This window comes from Homarus americanus, unplaced genomic scaffold, assembly GCF_018991925.1.
Source record: "Homarus americanus isolate GMGI-L3 unplaced genomic scaffold, GMGI_Hamer_2.0 scaffold50608, whole genome shotgun sequence".
NCBI classification, from domain to species: domain Eukaryota; kingdom Metazoa; phylum Arthropoda; class Malacostraca; order Decapoda; family Nephropidae; genus Homarus; species Homarus americanus.
In genome coordinates this window covers 145017-166586 of record NW_024737932.1, presented here as the reverse complement: position 1 = coordinate 166586, position 21570 = coordinate 145017, and the positions used below count along the sequence as shown (strand labels likewise).

The following is a 21570-nucleotide window of genomic DNA, read 5'->3' as shown; positions in this document are numbered from 1 at the left end:
TCGCTTATTTTATCGTCGTCTTTCTGGTCGTGTTGAGTCGTATACATGGTCGTAGATGGTCGTTTACACTCCTATGCGTTTAATCCAGCGTTATCTAGTTGTTGCTGTAATCGGGACGCATGTTTATATTCGGGTTTCCGTCTGTGGTCATCTCATTGCGATCGGTTTACCGTCATTGATTCTCAAATACCGATTGCGTCACTGTAATCGGATCGTCTTTGCTGGTTTGAATATAGAAATCGGGTTTATCTTTGTCAAGTTTTATCGGTAACTGAGGGAGATGATGATATCTGATAGCCGATCATCGTTATCGGTCGAATAATCGGAGAGTTTTTTTTTAGTGTCGTTTCCCTTCGTTACATTAACTTTAAAATCGGATACTTCTTTGCGGCATCGGGTAATCTCTCACAGCATCGGGTAGTTTCTTTCAGTATCGGGTTGATGTAATGTCATTGACAGCTCTTTTTTATCGGTCATTTGATCATCGGAATGTGTGTAGTTTTTTATCGGATGACCCGTAGTATTTATTGGATCGTTTTATCGGTTTCTATGAGTTTTGATCGGTTTGTTATCGGTTTCTATGTAGTTTTGATCGGGTTGTTATCGGTTCTCGTGTAATTTTGATCGGAACGTTATCGGTTCTCGCGTACTTTTGATCGGGTCGTTATCGGGGTTTTTGTAGTTTCATCGGGTTCTTATCGGTTTATGTGTAATTTTGCTCGGTTATTATCGGTTTCTGTGTTTTATCGGGTTCGTTATCAGTTTAACTAAGGTAACCGGCTGTTTTCGTCGTCTAGTCGTGAGGAAACGCGGATGGTCGTTAGTGGTTAGTGACGAGGAGTGGGTGGTCGTAGATGGTCGTGGTTGGATAGGAGGTTTAGGTTACCGCCGTGGGACTAAGTAAGGGAGGTGAGGAAGTAGGGGCGGTGTGTGTGTGTGTGAGGGACCCTGGGGTGGGGTATATTGTTCAAGTGCTCATTACTCCACAGCTCCCTCGCTGATTTTGTAATTAGCGAAGTGCAGCGGGCCCGGTTGAATGAGTGTCGCTAGTAATTACTAGTAATTAGTAATGGCAATTAAAGTGCGTGAGCTGCGATTACGACCCTGATGACAATATAATTCATCAGATTAAATCTGTTGCAACACCGTCAGTAGCTGAGCGCCGTCACCTACTCAGCCAGCCTCTTTTTCCCTCTCACTCTCCCTCTCCCTCTCCCTCTCACTCTCCCACTCCCCTCATCCCCACCATGTTTACGATATGCCAACTCTCAACCTTAGTGGAAATTGCTTATAACACCCTTGTCCTCCCTCCCTCTCTACCCCTCTCCACCTCTACCCTCCCTCCCTCTCTACCCTCCCTCCACCTCTACCCTCCCTCCTTCTCTACCCCCTCCATCTCTACCCTCCCTCCCTCCCCTCCATTTAAATCCGCATCATCTGAGAACTCGAACATAATGCCATATCTGGTAGTGGCACGGTAGTTAGGACTGCTTGTTCCCGCTGTTCAACCACCCTGGTCCACACACGCACACACACACAGTTAACTACCACACAACCATCAAGGACGAGGTGTGGTGCTGTGTGTGTGTGTGTGTGTGTGTGTGTGTGTGTGGCTTGTTATGTATCATGTATCATCGTGTGTTTGTTTTGTTGTTGTTTTCTGTGATTATTATTATTTTTTTTTTACTTGTTGCTCTTACATCAAGATTTGCTCATCTATTAATAATCTGTTCATCACTCTTTTGAAACAGAGAGTTTAACGAACTAGAGTAAACGAACGACGATCAACGAAAGCCTAGTAAAGAAAGGGCTTAGCGACTGACACAAAAAAATTAATATATATATATAAAAGGGAACATTTAAGAAACATTTGGTGCTACTTGTGTGCTAATAATAGACCCCCTAATAGTGCAATAGTGCGCTGCTACGTATAGCTCTTGTGCTATATAACAAGTGGTGCTGCGCCAGTGATATAACATAATATAGCAAAAAAAAAGTTTAAGAGATTATATATACGAAAGAGAACGGAGTGGTCTAAGTGCAACACTCCCAACACGTAACATTATACATTACCTGTACTAGTGCTGATCATAACTTGACATCTTTTAAAATCTGGAAAAAAATATATAAAAAAACTGCCTGTAGAAACTCCCCCTCAAACAAAAAAAAACCCACGACAGTAGATCTATTGTAAAAGTTTGGAGTGTAAGCAGTAACCATCTTCCCCACGGCCAACATGTACGGCATGCAAGATTATGGTCCACCCCCTCCGGAAATGCAATATTTCCCCTTCAAACGGGAACATGAGGTAAGGCAATGTTTTATCGTGTTATAAATTATTGGTTGGGTGTATGAGAGAATGGGCTTTGCGGCTGCCTCTTCCTCCTGTTGTTGTTGCTGCTGCTGCTCATGATGCTCATTTTCCTATACTCTAACCTCGGGAAAATGATCTTTGTTGTCCCCCCTCCCCACACCCCCAAAACCCCCCCAACCCCCCTAGATGCTGCTAACTCAGGAGAGTCACTCGTGTCGGTATCTCAGACTACCAGACTCATTTTCCTTTGTTCCAAACCTCGAAATTTTTCATCTCTTTTTTTTTCTAATTGGCAACCCTGAAACAATACTTGATTAAGGTTGAAACTCAAATCAGCTGAGCATATGTTAGTGTTTTCTTGGTGTAGTCGTCTTGTTGCAATTAATTTATGATATTACAGCTGATTTACAAAGAGAGGAACGAGAGAGTTAGTGTTGTTGTTGTTGGTGTTTATTTTTCTGTTCACACACACACACACACACACACACACACACACACACACACACACACAGTTCTCTCTTTCTCTTCGCTTAAGAAACAATTGAAGACAAAAACCTTTTCCTTCCCTCAGCACAACTTGACAATCACTGAGTAATTGTAAGTGTTGAGAGTTAGTGCAGGCGACGGTCACTGAGCCAAGCCCTGTTATATACTCCCGTGATTCTTAAGAGCGAATAAAAAATAAATAACATTAAATAAATAAAAAATAATATACGCCTCTAATGAACATCATATTGTAGACTAATTTTACATAGGGAATGAAACTTTAAGTTCTGGCTACCTTACATTAATTAACACCTGTAGTCTTACCTTTGTGTATAGTAAAAGGTAAAGGAGTTATTTCAGTTATATCAGATAATAAATTAGATGAATTATTTAACTCCAGCGGTAACAGATAGAGGACAGACATACGGTACTGAGTTGGCCATTAGTCTGGAACATGTAGTTAGGAATTAATAGGTCAAAACAGTTAAGTAAGAGAGCAATTAGTGTAGACAGCCTTAGGAGGGAAGGAAGGAAGGAAGGAAAGGAGGGAGGGAAGGAGGGAGAGAGGGAGGGAAGGAGGGAGGGAAGGAGGGAGGGAAGGAGAGAGCGGATGTGTAGGAAGTAAGTTCAAGCGCAAGATAGAGAAAGATGGAGGTAGAGATAGAGAGAGAGACATAGATAGAGAAGAAAATAGAGAGAGATGAGAGGAAAATAGAGAGAGCGAAAGAGAAAAATAGAGAGAGCGAGAGCCAAGAGCCAAGCCTCGAAGTCAATCAGGATATAAGAATTTTGAAGATCCAAATTAAACTCTGGATTCACCTGGCTAATTAGAGTTAAGAAGTGAGACGTGATGGAGGTGTTACAGGTAATGGCCGGCATTTGTTTATCTCGAACACTTACAAATTTTCGCTGCCCAGTTGTGCTTCTTCTGCCATATCATCTTTGTTTACTTCACGTTGCCATATCAATGTTACTTCAATTGTCATATCAGTGCTGCTTACTTCAAATTGCCATATTACTGTTATTTCATTGATGCTTACTTCAATTGTCTTATCATTGCTGCTTGACTCATTGCCATTTTTACTTACTTCACCTACCATCACTGTTACTCTTTCTACGCACACTGTTATTCTTTCTACGCACACTGTCACTCATTCTACCTACATTTAATCTTTCTACGCACACTGTTCCTCTACGCATACTGTCCCTCTACGCATACTGTCCCTCTACGCACACTGTCATTCTACGCACAGTGTCACTTTCGGTTTTGTTTCTACACCTATACGCCTCCCTGCCTACAACACACTGAGTGGTAGAGGGAAGACAATGATCTTTAGTTCTCAAGAGCCAAGAGTTACGCTGCTATACTCTGGCCGTCACCTCCACTAAGGTCGAGTTGTTCGTAATCTAAAAGAGGAAAATCAACCTTATGTAAGTGTTGTTTTTTTTAATCAATGTCTTATTATTATTGTTTCTGTGTGTTTGTGTGTCTGTGTCTTATTTACTGTGTATTGTTGTTGTTTGTTTTGTTTGTTTATATATGTTTGTGTGTTTACAGAATACATATTTGATTTATATACGTATATGATTATGTATATCAGTATATATTAATTGAAACTTATTATCATCCTATAATGATATTACGACTAATGTATTAAATAGATTGTGTTTGTTTATACATGTCAGAAGTAACTGTATATTAGTGTTTACATAATGTAGTTAAGTGTCTAGATAGTTCCTGCCAGTCTCATGTTTAAATGTTAGTCTGTATAATGTAACGATTGATACAACGGCTCCTACACACCTGAGTATACCATCAGTGTTGGATAATTATCATTGTGGTATATACCTGTTAGGTCTCATTATCACACCTGGGGCAGTCACCTGTGTTTATCGTGACTGTGTTTTTAACTTGTTTCCTATGTGTAATGTTACCGATGTGTAGATTATTATGGACTGTATAATTTCTTAGATGTTGATTTAAGTGATCTGAGGGCGACTACTACCGGGTCATGGGTCTGTGGTTGCGCGGTGGTGGTCGTGGCTTGTGGCGTGGTTAGTGAGGTGATGGTCGTGTCGTGGGGCGTGGCTAGTGAAGTGATGGTTGGATCGTGGGTCGTGGTTAGTGCGGTAATGGTCGTGGCTTGGGGAGTGGTTAGGTGAGGTTATGATCTGTCGCGGGGTCGTGGTTAATGCGGTTATGATGGTCGTAGCCCGTGCGGTAATGGTCAAGCCGTGGTTAGGATAGGGTCACACAGTACTCATCCATCAACCGCCTCCCTCATCATGATCATCACCTCATCTCCTGTACAGAAACTCGCTATTTTCATCCACCATTTTATAGAATCGCCTCAAAATTCTCCGGGTGAAAAAGCACAAAACTGAAAGCAAAAAAAAAATTAGGAAAAAAAAAAAAAACTTGTGACCGCCTACAGTGTGGTGTAATTATTGGTAGCGCCTCTCCCGGGGTACATGTTGACGTATAATTGTGTACCATTTGGTGGTGGTTATAGTCCCCCCCCCAGCCCCCCAGCCCCCCAGCCCCACAGCCCACATGTTAACACCACCACTATAATAATCATTGTCAATTTTATCACCAATGCTTGACGACTAATAGGTTTAAAATCACATGTTAGGTCTGTGTTTACGTGTCAATTGCACCTAACTCTCCAGGTCGTTTGCATCACCCTTGTCGATCCTTGTCATTGAATCGGGGGGAGGAATGATGCTCTCTCTCTCTCTCTGGAATAGGTCCACTGGAGGATGATGATTAGTGCCGCAACTGGAAAAGAAAATTATCGGGATTAAAACAAACAAACTCTAACCAAACCTAACCTAACCTAATTTAATACCTCAGGAGGAGGGAGGGGGGGTTGAGGAGGAGGGAGGGGGGGGAGTCTCTTTTAGCAATATATCTAAGGCTCTTACTCTGTTATACATTTAATTACAATAAGAGCTTAGTTAAATTAGTATAACATAAACAAGAGTCTTAGCTGTGGTTTGCTTCATACAGCCTCTCGATACGATACCTTGAGCCTGACCAGCATTGCATCAGTGATCTTATCTGATGTGTGTGTGTGTGTGTGTGTGTTTTTTTTTAAGGTCTTTTTTGATGTGGTAGATCGGGTGTTTGTCTGATAATCTTAACATGACATACTACACGACAGCATGGCCTACATATACTCGACTCATACTACACGACAACATGGCCTACATACACAAATACATGACTCATACTACACGACAGCATGGCCTACATACACACACACACGACTCATACTACACGACAAGGTAGTTCACTCACTACATGACAGGATAGCTTACTCATACGCACTACACGACAGGATAACTCACTCACACACTACACGACAGGATAACTCACACACACTACACGACAGAATAACTCATACGCACTACACGACAGGATAACTCACTCACACACTACACGACAGGATAACTCACTCACACTACACGACAGAATAACTCACTCACACACTACACGACAGAATAACTCACTCACACACTACACGACAGGATAACTCACACACACTACACGACAGGATAACTCACTCACACACTACACGACAGGATAACTCACACACACTACACGACAGATAACTCACACTACACGACAGGATAACTCACTCACACACTACACGACAGGATAACTCACTCACACACTCACACACTACACGACAGGATAACTCACTCACACACTACACGACAGAATAACTCCACACACACACACAGACACGACAGGATAACTCACTCACACACACTACACGACAGGATAACTCACTCACACACTACGACAGGATAACTCCACACACACTACACGACAGGATAACTCACTCACACACTACACGACAGGATAACTCACACACACTACACGACAGAATAACTCACTCACATACACTACAAGACAGGATAACTCACTCACACACTACACGACAGGATAACTCACTCACACACTACACGACAGGATAACTCACTCACACTACACGACAGAATAACTCACTCACACACTACACGACAGAATAACTCGCACACACTACACGACAGAATAACTCACTCACACACTACACGACAGAATAACTCCCTCACATACACTACACTACAGGATAACTCACTCACACTACACGACAGAATAACTCACTCACATACACTACACTACAGGATAACTCACTCACACACTACACGACAGGATAACTCACTCATACATACGCACTACACGACATGATAGCTAATCGATCATGTTACACTGCTCTCTTATCCTGGAGGCGCGGGTCAGTGTTTAGGGCCAAAAATGGTCATCCTTATCTCAAGCGGTCCACGACAGGTAACCCAATACAGGTGTACAAACAGGTAATTATAATCACTGAGAATCATCACACCTGCGTCTTGGGTAGTCAACACATATAAATTGTACACTCAGTCCTAAAATGTACCTTTACGATTTTATATGAAACAATATGACACAAGGGACGGAGAATTTTGACAACCCTACCAAGACAATGGGAGTCACAGTGTTCATTTTGAAATTCATCGACCACCTCCGTAAAGATACTTTTTAGGGGGTAGCTAGTATACTTCAATAACGACCTTCTCGGATACTATAATCACCAGTGAACGATCTTCTTGCAATAAATACTTGCTTGTGGTTAACGTCTCTATCAAACAAATACAAAAAAGACACAAATAAAAATTGCTAACATCATTTACCTTCCAAAACAGTAGGTGTAATTTTGCCTTTGTGTTTTTTTTTTATCTTAACTACAGCGATGATTAGCCAATGATGCATCAGACATATTTAAATTTTGAGATTTTTATGCATCTTCATCTTGTTGCCAAAACTGGACAGGTGTGTGGCAGGTGAGGAGATAATGGTTCTACCTCGGAGCTTAATGGCGCGGCTGCCTAACCTAACCATAAAGGCAAAAGTGGTAACTCTTCGAATAAGGTTGAAGTCTGGGATTATTATTATTATTATTATTATTACTCGGATCACCTGAGCATTAACTCCCCCCCTACCCCAAGGTAATTTCACCTGATGATTTAACACACTGATGCTACCTTGGGTTTAGGTTAGGTTAGCATTAGGTTAGGTTACGTTAGGTGTAGGCCTATACATGAATCATTTAGTTAACGATATTGTGGGGTGAGGGTGGGCGGCAGGGTGGGGGAACGAGTGGGCGGCAGGATGAGTAAATGGTGAGGTATAGGCTGTGAGATGGATGGCAGGGTGGGTGGGAGGATGGGCGGTAGGATGGGCGGTGGTGGGTACAGGATAAGAGGGGGGGGGGGGGCACACAGCCCCCCCCGCCCCCCTGCCACCCGCCACCCAGCAGATTATCTCCAAATCATTATAATTTTGGTTCTGTTCTACGTTATAATTTGCCTCATTAAGCAATTGAATTATTGTGGCAATTACAATTACATATATATATATATAATTGGGATCACCTGAAGATTATCCCTCCGAGCTTATTTCACCTAAAGATTACCCACCCTAGGAATATTTAGGTGGTTAGGTTAGGTTAGGTTAAGTTAGGTAATTGATAAGTTAAGTGAGGAGTGAGATCATTATAGAAGTCTTCAGTAAACACGTAATAATCCTGCCAGTAGCGGCCATTACACAAGGAGTCAAAATCAGACGTGTAAGTTGAGGTGCTCCGGAAGGTGCTGTCCCTGGCGGCCCTCCTCCGTCACCGCCAGCGTCAGGAACCGGCACCCGCGTGTTGTTCGACCAAGGATCACCTCCACGAGTGATAGACATTAGCATCTTCATGTGGCGGTGCACCAGTTATTACACCTTGCTTAATATTACCTGCCCTCGTCCACACACACGTACGTCACAAGCGAGGGTTCAGAACATGGTGTGGGAGGATGGTGATGCGGTCTATCGAGTTTTAGCTTTTACATTATTTATGTGAGTGTTTGTGTGTATGTGTGTGGTCGTGTATGTAGGGTTGCATTGGAGCTATTTATATGTATGCAAATTTGCGCAGCTGTGTATGTATGCATGAGGTGGAAGAGGGCAGGTGTGTGGCCAGCACAGTCTACCTGTCCCCCGGTATGGACGACCAGCCCTCCCCTGCTGCTGCTGCTGCTGCTGCTGCTGCTGTACACTCGCCAGGTAACAACGCAGTAGGAGGAGCAGTAGTAACAGCAGCAGGAAAAGCATAGAGCTTGTAGCAACAGCAGTAGCAGGGGCGCCGCAGGGGTGAGCGTGGGAGAGGGACACTATCCGTACGTCATCTTTACCAACGCGTTTGGCAGGTTCGGCACCTTCCTGCCCCTGAGCCTTTCAATTATTATGAAGCGGTGGTCAGACAAGCCGCCCGCCCGGCCATCACATCAGGTATTCGATCATCGCTGGCCAAAGATCTGGCCGCTCTGCTCCCTCCAGATTTGACAAAAAAAAGTGGCCACAATATATTTTACATTTATTTTTATGTAAGTATAATAAATCACCGTATGTTGTGCATAATAATAGACATTTCACTATTAGGCCGTTAGTGTTGAGTGGGCGGTAAGGGGATGCGTTAGGGCGGTGGGCGGGAGGGTGGGCAAGAGTACCCACGGCCGCCCTCAAGTGGCCACGAGGTATCATTGGCAGGAGCGTCGGGTCCCACGGGAGCTTGTTACTCGCCTTAATAACACCAGCCGGGAGTTACAACCTGCTAAGCTGGCTACGCCCTGCCATATTTTTCTTGTCGAAGCCAAAATGAGTTATCAGCAGCTTCCGGCCGCTGAGACTTGGCCCCGCGTAACTCAATTATCAATGTCGGTCAGGTAGTAATGTGAGGGAGTAAAGACCCGTCCGACCCCTCCTACAGCCCATTCACACCTCCTGCCGCACTAGTTACTGATTGATGATACCTGTGTGTCTTCCTCAACTCCTCCTTCCATTTATGTTCAAATTACTAACCATTACCTTGTATTGTTTTCCTTTGTTCCTTCGTCTGCTCATTTGATTTATGTTACCTGTAAGAATAATGCGGCGGTAACATTAGTAAATCGTGTATGAATACTGATTGATGACTTAAGTTTATTCCTCCACCTGTTACCTGAGGTGTTGTTGCTCCTTTACTGACTTACCTGTTCTTGCCTTCTACGTGACACAGCGATTCTAGTGCTGTCTCCCTCTCACACTTATCACCCTGGTAGAGGTCCCCCTGTGTCCCCTCTCACACTTGTCACCCTGTTCTAGGTTGACCTAACACACTGCTCCACCACGACACTGTCCATCTCCTAGGCGTCTTAGCCACGAGGACTCAGAAAACAAGTCTTAATACTATACAAAACTTTAAAACTATTTGCTTACTTACTGGTGTGAAATGCTAGAGTAAGTTTACAGTATTGTAGACCTTTACCTAACTCACAAGAAGATCTCCTTAATTCAGATACAACATTTTGTAACCTAGTTGAGTGCGTTACAGTCACGACACATTAAGAGTTTGCTTCAGCTTGACGACGCTTCAGTATAAGTGTAAATCAGCGGAAGCATCATAGTCAGACACACAGTTATCACGCGAGAAACAATGGGCGTGTGTGTTCTGCCCCGCCCACATCGCTCGTTAAAGTGTTCAACAATTCAATTTGGCAGCTTCAGTGACAGTAATTGCCGGAGCCCTAAACGACCGTAAACTGCCTGTGGTCGGTCGCCGCCCTTAGCGTAGGTTTTGTAAATTGGCAACTTGATATGAAGAACTCTTGTTGGTGTAGTTAGGCGGGTTACTACTGGTGCCGTGACGTCTCTCCCACACCTGTTTTATTTATCGTGGGAGATAAATAACTGGTAGACGCTTAAGAGGACAAACAGACGATGATAAAAGAGAGTAAAAAAAAAAAGTTTGCCGTAGGAGATTGTTGTTAAGATGGGAAGAGTAAATGAATATTCTCCTCGCTCCGCCGCCACATGGCACGTTAACAAATGAATGGTAATTTATATGATCTCAAGCCGTCCACTCTTTTATTCGCTACACTAGAGAGAACGTTCAGAAGCCCAGGAAGAATATATACCTCTCTTTGTACTCAACAGATGTGTGAGTAGGTACATGTTGGCTCTACTTAATACTCCGTGGCTTTAGTTACACAAACGCTAAAGAAAACACAACATGATCACGTAACGAAGGCTGGGGTGGATCAAGGACGGGGATGGTGGAAATGGGCGGAATCTTAAGAAAAAAAAGATTGGTCTTGGGTGCACCAGTCTCGCCCACAAGATGGTGTGGCGAACAGTGCTGTAATTGCACGCAGGGATGTTGTGATAATTGCAAGCTGCACAATAGCTCGATCCACGCCTATATCCGGCCTTGCCAGCCCAGTGAACCACGGCAGGAGACTACCATCCCCCGAAGGTCGTAAGGTCGGTCCTCCCTCGCGTCTACGGTGAGGTGATAAACCATAGCGCAGACGAACCATAAGGTCTGGCTGTCCTGGTTATGGCAGTAAATGTTGAGAGTTGGTGAGCGTTCTCCCGGTCGAGCCGTGGGAGGGTAAGACGGATAATTAATTGGAATTTACAAGGCGGACACATTAAGAGTAAAATTACCTCTCTTAATGTCACTTAGCTTTAGTTCTTGTGAGGCAAAATGACTCTCTTTTATTTTAGACGCACTCTTTTTTACTCTTCTTCCCAGGAGAGAGAGTGTGAAGTGTGTTGGCGTCTGTAGCAGGTCACGCTGACACTCTGGCCCCGTCCAGTGTGTTCTTCCACTCACTGTTGACCAGGCAGGAGCAAGGCATCACCTCACCTTCACTCTGGTATGCGAGTGTGTACCGGCCAGATAATATCACTCGCTCATTGACTGTCGATTGCCCGTGGTCTCTTCATTCATTGTAAACGGAGAAATGATGATAAATACAGCGTGGTGTGTGTGTGTGTGTGTGTGTGTGTGTGTGTGTGTGTGTGCGGAGAGAGAGAGAGAGAGAGGTCCCAGGTTGTGTGAGGAGGAGAGGAAGAGGAGGAAAGGGAGAGACAAGATACCACGGTGGCGTCTCCTGTCCCATGGGGAAACGGAAGAGCTGGCCCAAGAACATTCAGCGTATGTCTGTCTGTCTATCAGTCTCCCTTCTGTCTGTCTGTCTATATGTAGGAGAGGCCGCTGTTGCTTTATGAACGGAGCCTGTGATAAGCGTTAGGGTAGGGGGTATGAGGGAGGGGGTGTGATGGGGGAGGTGTGGGGGTGTGGAGGGGGAAGGTGTAGGTGTAGGGGGGTGTGAGGGGAGGTGTAGGGGGTGTGAGGGGAGGTGTAGGGGTGGAGGGGGGGGGGTAGGTGTAGTGGGGAAAGGTGTGAGGGGAGGTGTAGGGTGTGAGGGGAAGGGTAGGGGGTGTAGGGATGGAAGATCAGTGGTAAGAGAGGCTTGTAGGATTACCAACAGTAAGAGTGTGTTTACTGTAATGAGGGAAGGAGATGGTTGTGTGGGTCAGGACAGGGGTCAAGGCTCGAATACCCTCTCCACTAACTCGTCCCCCCAACACACACACACACACACACAACAATCCCGTATCGACACTGTAACTTACTCCAGTTCTAGATCCGCCAGCCAACGAATCTAGATATTGAAATGATAAAAGATGATAGCCACACTGTAATCTATTTCGCCTAAGGTAATTGCCTTGCTAATTTGCAGTTTGATCGTTCAATCTCTCCAGGGCAGAAAATGGGACCGAAGTCCACTTGGCCATAGCAAACACAATGTAATTCTCTCTCCTTGCTGTCTCATGCCGGCCCGCCAACATTCCGCTCAAGGGCTACTTAACAATCCAGTCTTAGAATCACACCACGAGGAATTGGACGACTTTTTTTTTTTAAGTTATCGATTATTGTCAGTGAAATGTTTGTTGGACTGTAGTGGTGTGTAGGAGGTGGAGTAGAGTGGAGTGGAGTAGAGTGGAGTGGAGTAGAGTGGACAGTATGGAGGTGTGACAGGTTATGACTGCTGCCCCCATCATAGTGTTGTTACGCCCCAGCTGACTGACTCTTAACCTGTTGACACTGATAAGATAACACGATTGTTTACATACCACACGAGATATAAAAAAAAAACCTTTCCTTTGTTGATATGACGATGGCTGAGCAGGGAATGAGAGGAAGAAACCGACTGAAAGAGGTGATTTAGGCAAGAGTGGGGGGCTCTCGGCTGAAGGAGACTGAACAGCAGCTAAGGTGTTCTCTGTTAACACCTTCAGAATCAATCCTTCAGAGGTCGTGGAGGTGAACAGAGAGAGAGAGAGAGAGAGAGAGAGAGAGAGAGAGAGAGTCCACGTTCTTTTGATTGTGTAGATAAATAGATAGTGCACGATACGATTTAATCTCTCTCTCTCTCTCTCTCTCTCTCTCTCTCTCTCTCTCTCTCTCTCTCTCTCTCTCTCTCTCTCTCTTTTATTTATTTATTTGTCCATCTTTTTTTTTCTCCATATTTCTCCCCCCTTACATCTTTTCTATCTATCCCTTCCACATATCCCATTTTCATCTCTCTCTCTCTCTCTCTCTCTCTCCCTCTTCCCTCCCTCCCACCCCTTCTTCTCACCCCCTTCCCCCCCCCTTTCCTCCTCCTACCCTTTCCTCACAACCCCCCACATACTCTCTCACTCCTTGCGTTTGTGCCAATTTCACAAAAGTTTGCCGCCCCAACACCTCCCTGCAGAGCGGGTACTGAACTGACTGGCGCCACTGTACACACCCCCCACGTAATCCGAATCAGGGGATTGTGTCTACGCCCTAACCGAAGCTGAATTAATGCGCTTAGCGTGGTGAGGTGTGTTGAAGGCCTGGCTGTCAGCTCCACCGACCTCAACAAAGGATAATGCTGGCGTCGCTACTCTCAAAACACCTTTTCTTAAATCCTTTACACCTATACTACCCTCTTGTCATATTTCTTTCATTTCTATCTCTCCTTCTATATATCTTTCTATTTTTCATTCTTTTCTTTCTTCCTTTCTTTCTTTCTTGCTTCTTCTTTTTCTTCTTCGTGATTTTCTCATCTTCCTCTCTCTCTCTCATTCTTGTTGTTGTTTCTTAAGTCATCTCGTTCATTCCGGTGTTTGTTCTCTCTCTCTCTCTCTCTCTCTCTCTCTCTCTCTCTCTCTCTCTCTCTCTCTCTCTCTCTCTCTCTCTCTCTCTCTCCTTCCTTTCTTTTAGGATTAATCTTTCTCAAGCTTTAGATGTATTTTTTTCCATGTGCGTCTGTGTGTGTGTGTGTATATGTGTGTGTGTGTGTGTGTGTGTGTGTGTGTCTTATTCTATTGTTCTTTTTTATTTTGTTTATTGTCCGTTTTATCCTTTTTGACTTTATTCCTTTTTCTTCACTTTTTTCCCTTTTCCCCTTTTTCTTCCACTCTTTTTTCCATTTTCCCCCTTTTTTATATTTCTGTTTTCTCTGCCCTTTCCCTCTGTGTCATTTTTATCGGTTGTCATCTTTTCTTTTTCTTTCGCTTTTTTTTATTTTCTTTAAGCTTCTGATATTTTTTTAATGTCTATCTCTCTTCCCTATTCATAGATTTTCTCTCTGTTGTGACTTCTATATCTCTCTCTCTCTCTCTCTCTCTCTCTCTCTCTCTCTCTCTCTCTCTCTCTCTCTCTCTCTCTCTCTCTCTCTTTTATGTCTTTGTGTTTTCTTCTTTCATCTACCTCTAGTTGTCTTCTCTTTCCCATCTCTCCTTTTCTTTCTCTTCTTCCCGTCTTTTGCTTCTCCCCTTCATTTTTCCATTATTTTTTCTTCTTCTTCTTCTTCTTCTTCTTCTTCTTCTTCTTCTTCTTCTTCTTCTTCTTCTTCTTCTTCTTCTTTTCTTCTTCTTCTCTTGCCTCGTCTTTCCCTGTTTCATCTGGTGTCCTTTCTGTATTTTTTCCTTTAATCTCTTTCTCTCTCTCTCTCTCTCTCTCTCTCTCTCTCTCTCTCTCTCTCTCTCTCTCTCTCTCTCTCCCTTTATCCTCTTCCTGTGTCTTGTGTGTTTTTTATTATTATCTTTCTTCCTTCTTCTTGTTTCGTTAAATTCTTGGCTTATTACTGTTCTCTTCCTCCTTTATGTCGTAAGATTTCATTCACGTCCGTTGTGTCTCAGCTTTATTGATCTTTCTCTTCTTCCTCTCCTTCCTTCTTCTCTCTTCTTTCATTCTTCTTCTTCTTCTTCTTCTTTTAACCCATGCTCTTCCTCTTCCCTTTTCATTATTACCATCGGTTACTTTCCTGTCTACTCCTCCTCCTACTGTTGCTTCTCTATCTCTTCCTACTTATTTCCTTTATTCCCCCTCCTCCTCTTCCTCGTCCTCCACTTCCTCCTCCTACTCCCTCTCCCTCCACTTCCTCCTCCTCCTCCTCCTCCTCCCACAGCACCACCACCACCACCCCTTCCTCCGCCTCCTCCTCCCACACCACCACCACCACCACCACCACCCCCTCCGCCTCCTGGGCCGTCACCGTAAAACCAGTAGCGTGGATCGGGGATGCACTGTCATGTTTTTGCTGGTGAACCTTACCCAAATAGATAGGAAAAAAAATCCCTCACCGATTTTGGCAGTTGTAATTTCCTTTATGGTTGTTATTTCTTATAACGGGTGGTTGTGAGGTCAATATACCATGGGGGGGGGAGGGTACTCATGTCCGTTCACCAATTACTCTTGAGTTATGCATGACGCCTTGTGTGTGTGTGTGTGTGTGTGTGTGTGTGTGTGTGTAGCGCCAGGCGTGACGAAACTATAAGAAAAGAAAATCCTTGGCTGAGAAAATATGAGCTGGCCGTAGAGCGAGCGGCGCCGTAATACCAGAAGCTGGACTTAAGTACTCTTCCAACACGGACACTTTTTTGGTAGTGGGTTTGGTTGGCTGGTTGGTGTCCCCACGCACGCTGTACACAAGACCCGATGTTGAGGTGTAACTATCCCCGATGGTTACACCTTCTACATGGTTCGGGTAAGCCTCACTGAGAGACTTGACAGAGAGAATAAAAAGCCTCTTGCAGCTGGCAAATGGTGGTGGGAGTCTCGCGGCCGATGCGTGAGGAGAAACGGACGAAAAAATTTGCCTCGGCCAAGCTGGTGGTTCGGGGAGGCTCGGCTGCATCGGCCGGTCCCAGGAGGGGGGGGAGAATATATCCGTACCTTCTGCAGGAGCGGGTGTGTATGCTCGGTTATACTGCCCAGTATATCCCCGTGAGAAAGAGGTGTTATGGCGTCATATCCTTCGTGTGTGGGTGTGTGGGTTTGTGTGGGTGTGTGTGGTGTGGGTTTGGGTGTGTGTGTGTGGTTTGGGTGTGGGTGTGGTGTGGGTGAGGAGGTGGTGGTCCGTGGGGGCGGTCAGCTGGGCTAGGGGAGGGTTAATCAATTTCTTGAGCATAAATTAAAGGGCAGCAAAAAACGGAGCCTCACGCACTTACGTTGCATCCTTGTCTAATGTAACCCGGGCTGAGCTGAATACTGAAGTACCACCACCACTACCACTCTTACCACCACCACCACTACTATACGACCACCACCACTCAAACCACTGCCATTCTAACCATTACCACCACCCTTACCACTACCACCACCCTTCCCACTACCACCACCCTTACCACTACCACCACTACCACTACCACTCCGGCCATTACTACCACCACTATTACCACTACCACCACTACCACCACTACCACTCCAGCCTCTACCACCACTACCACCACTCCTACCACCCACCACTCCTACCACCATCACCCCAGGGCACGGCGGGTTCACTACCTACATACCTCAACCATCATATTTTCCTGTGTTTCTTTTGTTGTTTTAACTCGTATAATTTTTCCAATATCATTTACGCGTTTGTTGTCATAGTTTGTGGCTATCGTGTGTGTGTGTGTGTGTGTGTGTGTGTGTGTGTGTGTGTGTGTGTGATCTCCAGGTAAGTTAACATACATAAGTAATACCGAAGTTTTTATTTATTAAGTGTTATTACCGCCTTGAGTACGATAATTTAATCCTTTCAGTACGATGACTTAACACCTTGAGTACGATGACTTAACACCTTAAGTATGATGATTTAACCCTTTGAGTACTGTGATTTAACCCTTTGAGTACTGTGATTTAACCCTTTGAGTATCGTGATTTAACCCTTTGAGTACCGTGATTTAACCCTTTGAGTACCGTGATTTAACCCTTTGAGTACTATGATTTAACCCTTTGAATACCGTGATTTAACCCTTTAGGTACCGTGATTTAACCCTTTGAGTACCGTGATTTAACCCTTTGAGTACTATGATTTATCCCTTTGAGTACCGTGATTTAACCCTTTGAGTACTATGATTTATCCCTTTGAGTACCGTGATTTAACCCTTTGAGTACCGTGATTTAACCCTTTGAGTACTATGATTTATCCCTTTGAGTACCGTGATTTAACCCTTTGAGTACTATGATTTATCCCTTTGAGTACTGTGATTTAACCCTTTGAGTACCGTGATTTAACCCTTTGAGTACTGTGATTTAACCCTTTGAGTACTGTGATTTAACCCTTTGAGTACCGTGATTTAACCCTTTGAGTACCGTGATTTAACCCTTTGATTACTATGATTTATCCCTTTGAGTACGATAATTTAACTTTTTTAATACTATGATTTAACCCCTTGAGTAAGATGACCCAAACCCTTGATTACATCGTACTCAAGGTAAATAGCCATCATATTGAAAGAATGAAAGACATCGTACTCAATAATATCCATAAAAAAACATTAGTAGTTTTTACATACATCAATAATTTACTTCTGAAAGTCTTAAGTTTATTTTTATTGCATTATGAGAGAGAAATATTTTATGCCCCAATTTTTTTCATTAATCTGGAACACATCGTAAGAGGAAAATTCTTATCTAATGAATATGAAACCAGGACAATAATTTGATGAGGTCATCCATCGTTGTGTGATTTCAATCTCTCCAAAATCACTGTTGTGTTTTTGTTTTGTTTTTGAGTTACAAATAATTGAATAGTATCTAGAATTTCCTCTCCCCCCCCCCCTTCCCCCCACCTCTCAAAAATTTTTAAACTTCACTCTGACTTTGGTAACAATTTTAAAGCTATTTTCATGAATATTCTAACCTTTTTCGTGGTGATCCGTATATAGAAACTGTTAAAATATCAAATAATTCTCCTTTATAGTAACTGCTCTATATTCTAGAAAAAATTCTGACCCTCTTCGTGAAATTCCAAAAGTAGGTTTTCATTAAATTCTCAAAACTGTTACAGATAGAGAATTTCTTTAGTCGTGTGATGGCGGTAACATTTAGTGGTGGCCGTCACAGTTCTCACTTTGCCTCAATATTTTTATATTTTTTTATTTTGTGTTCTTCTTCCTCTCTCTTATTAACTCTGGCGTATGATAACTCAGTATAGACAGGTGTATTAATAAGGAGTATTGTTTAGAGGTTAAATATGGTGATTAGAGGATGAGTTATTAGATTAATTAACGTGTGAGGCGAAAGAATGACCAGGTGTTTAGGTGGAGGAACTTACCTGTATTTCTCTACTTAAACAAGAGCAATTCCTTTTATCGCTTTCTCTTCTTAGTTTATCTTTCTCTCCTCTTACTTTATCTATTCCTAGTAGTAGTAATAGTAGTGGTGGAATAATAGTAGTTTTACTATTAATATTTGCTTCTATAATACTTCAATTAACAAGTATTGTATAATTTCAGAACTCCTTACGTTATTTCCCCATATTTTCCCCAACTCATTACGTTATTTCCCCATATTTTCCCCAACTCATTACGTCACTTCCCCATAATTTCCCCAACCATTAATATCTCCAACTACATTTCCTGTCAACTTTTAATTTTTTCTCTAATTATCTCAATCACTAGTTATATATTTTTTCCCTTTTATCCAATTTTTTTTTTCATTATATCCGTTTTGGGTCGTTTATTATTATTATTTATTTTTGTATTTATTTTTTATCGTCGTTTTAATATCCGTTAATTATGTGAGATGGTGTGACTGTAAGGACTAATACACGATGGAGCATTATTTTGTGTTAATTAGACTTTACTACTGAATGAAGTCTGGTATTTCTTATCTAATGGAAGTCTTTAGTTTTTTTTATATAGAACACACACATATATACGCACACACGTACACATATATACATAAACACGCACACATATATGTTTGTTTTATATGAATATGCAAAATTAGAAAAAGAGAGAGATTGATAGATAATGAGAGAGAAAGAAGGACAGAGAGAGACTGACAGATAGAAAGAGAGCGAGAGAGAGAAAAAGAGAGAGATAGAGAGACAGACAGACAGACAAATAGAGAGAGAGCGAGAGAGAGCGAGAGAGAGAAAAAGAGAGAGATAGAGAGACAGACAGACAGACAAATAGAGAGAGAGCGAGAGAGAGAAAAAAAGTGAGCGAGAGAGAGAGAGAGAGAGCCAGAGAGAGCCAAAACTGTTATAAACATGAAAGCATTATGGTGTATTTTCTCTGCTATGGTTTCAGTTAATTAATTATTCTTGTCACTTTTTTTTTCACCAAATCGCTGTGAAACGTTCGACCTTTTGATGCTGTGGCGTCACTGGGCTTATATAATCCCAATTTTTTCCCCGGATTTGTATTAGTATATGGAAATTCTACCCCCCCCCCTCCCTCCCTCCCTCCCCCTTCCCCTCCCCTTCCCCCTCCCAAACCCCCTCCTCCTCTTCCCCCCCTCCTTCCCCCTCCCATCCCCTGTCCCCCCAAAATACAAACGACAATATAACAACACACACAAAAAAATTTTACCCATTATTATAACCAGTGTCTGTTACCTTTATGAGAGGCCACACCTGTACACGTATTCACCAGCCTAATCCAAACTGTCTCTGTAAAACCTTCAAGATTAGCTAATCATCGTTATCATTTACCCTAGAAGTCATATCGGATTAATCTATGAGGACTACTGACTGGCCGATCATTGATAAGAAATAAAAAAATACTTATCTTTACTATAAATATTCTCCTCCTCCTCCACCCCCTCCCCATACCCCACCACCCCTACATCTCCACATCCCCCTACCCCCCACCTACTTCTCCCTCCTCCTCCTCCCTTTAGTGACCGTCCAATCAGGGAAAGATAATACAATGCTGTCGCCGTTTCCTCCAATCAAAATCATCTTCTGTCCCATCAGAATAACTGGGACGAACTAGGAACATCCTTCAGTCTATCCTTCCTCCTATCTATACCATTCTTCCTTCCTCTTCTCTTATCTCCTCCTCTATCTCTCTCCTCCTATTCACACTTTCCTTCCTTCCCCCCTCTCTATCTCCTCCTATCCACACCATCCCTTTCCCTTCTATCCTCCTCATTGCTTTCCTTATCCAAACCTTATGTCAAGATTCTCTCTCTCTCTCTCTCTCTCTCTCTCTCTCTCTCTCTCTCTCTCTCTCTCTCTCTCTCCCCAGAATTCAGTGTCGATAAAACATAAACAAAACACAGCAAACGAATCCCAAAAAAACATAAAAGATAACTAATAATTCACTCGTTTGTCTCAACATGTTTCCTCCCCCCCCTCCCCCCCTCTGCTATCGGCTTAGGACCCAAGGTGGGGAGAGGAAAGGAGGAGGAGGAAGAAGAAGGAAGGGAGGAGGAGGGAGGGGCAGGAAGGACAGTGTAATTTTGCCGCATTTCTTACAACGTGGCGAAAGATGTTTAGTCTGGGGCTTACTCTTTGGTCCTAAGCCTCCCATGATGACAATGACAAACTTAGGGTGGTGAAGAAGAAGGGGTTGTAGGAGTGGTGGTGAAAGGGGGTGTAAGAGTGAAGGGGTTCAGCCAGGAGTGGTGAAAGGGTTGGGAGTGGTGAAAGGAGTTGTAGGGAGTGGTGAAAGGGGTTGCAGGGTGGTGAAGGGGTTGTAGGGTGGTGAAAGGGGTTGTAGGGTGGTGAAAGGGTTGTGGGAGTGGGGAAAGGGGTTGTAGGAGTGGTGAAAGGAGTTGTAGGAGTGGTGAGGGGTTGTAGGAGTGGTGAAAGGGGTTGTAGGAGTGATGAAAGGGGTTGTAGGAAGGGGTTGTAGGAGTGGTGAAAGGGGTTGTAGGAGGTGGTGAAAGGGTTGTAGGAGTGGTGAAAGGGGTTGTAGGAGTGGTGAAAGGAGTTGTAGGAGTGGGGAAAGGGGTTGTAGGAGTGGTGAAAGGGGGTGTAAGAGTGGTGAGGGGAGCAGTGTTAAAGAGAGTACCAATGGTGGAACAGTGGTAAGCGGGTTCCAATGGTGAGAGAGAGGATGTTGGCAATCGTATTAGGGGGAAGACATTGTAAACATCTACACGAGAGAGAGAGAGAGAGAGAGAGAGAGGGAGGGAAGGAGAGGGACTGCATCCTTAAGACGATAACAAGAGCCTTCAAGACAAGTACTGCCCTCCGGTGTCGTCTGTTCTGTTCTGTTCTTTTCGTTCTCTCTCTCTCTCTCTCTATCTCTCTTCCACCCTTTCTCCCCCTGAACCCCTTCCCCCCTTTCACACACACACACACACACACCCCTTTGCCCCTTCCATCCTCCCCTTCCTCCCCCTCTTACAGACTCGCCAGAGAGTAAAATCGACAAGTTCACTGGGAATAGAAAAAAGGAAATTAATAATTATGCCGCTACTTAAATGTTAACAAAAGAGTATAATTTGTGGGCGGCCAATGAATCATCAGAAGGTTGAGACCGATCACTAAGCATCACGATCGTATTTCATTGTGAAGCATCTTAGCCCTTATTGCTTGTTGGTAAAGGATTATCATGCCCCGAGATGGTAATAATGTGTGTGTGTGTGTGTGTGTATGTTGAGGAG

The 21570-nt window shown here is 43.6% G+C and overlaps 1 protein-coding gene across 2 annotated transcripts in view; it reads left to right on the top strand.

Moving 5' to 3' along the window:
- The first annotated feature begins 1751 nt into the window (after positions 1-1751).
- The window catches only part of LOC121873621 (zinc finger protein 384-like), a 155057-nt gene continuing 135238 nt past the window's right edge, over positions 1752-21570 (top strand). For both annotated transcript variants that reach the window (XM_042377261.1, XM_042377262.1), the window contains exon 1: positions 1752-2308. In XM_042377261.1, coding sequence (XP_042233195.1) covers positions 2237-2308 — 72 coding nt within the window. In that variant the 5' untranslated portion in view covers positions 1752-2236. The remainder of the gene's footprint in view (positions 2309-21570) is intronic.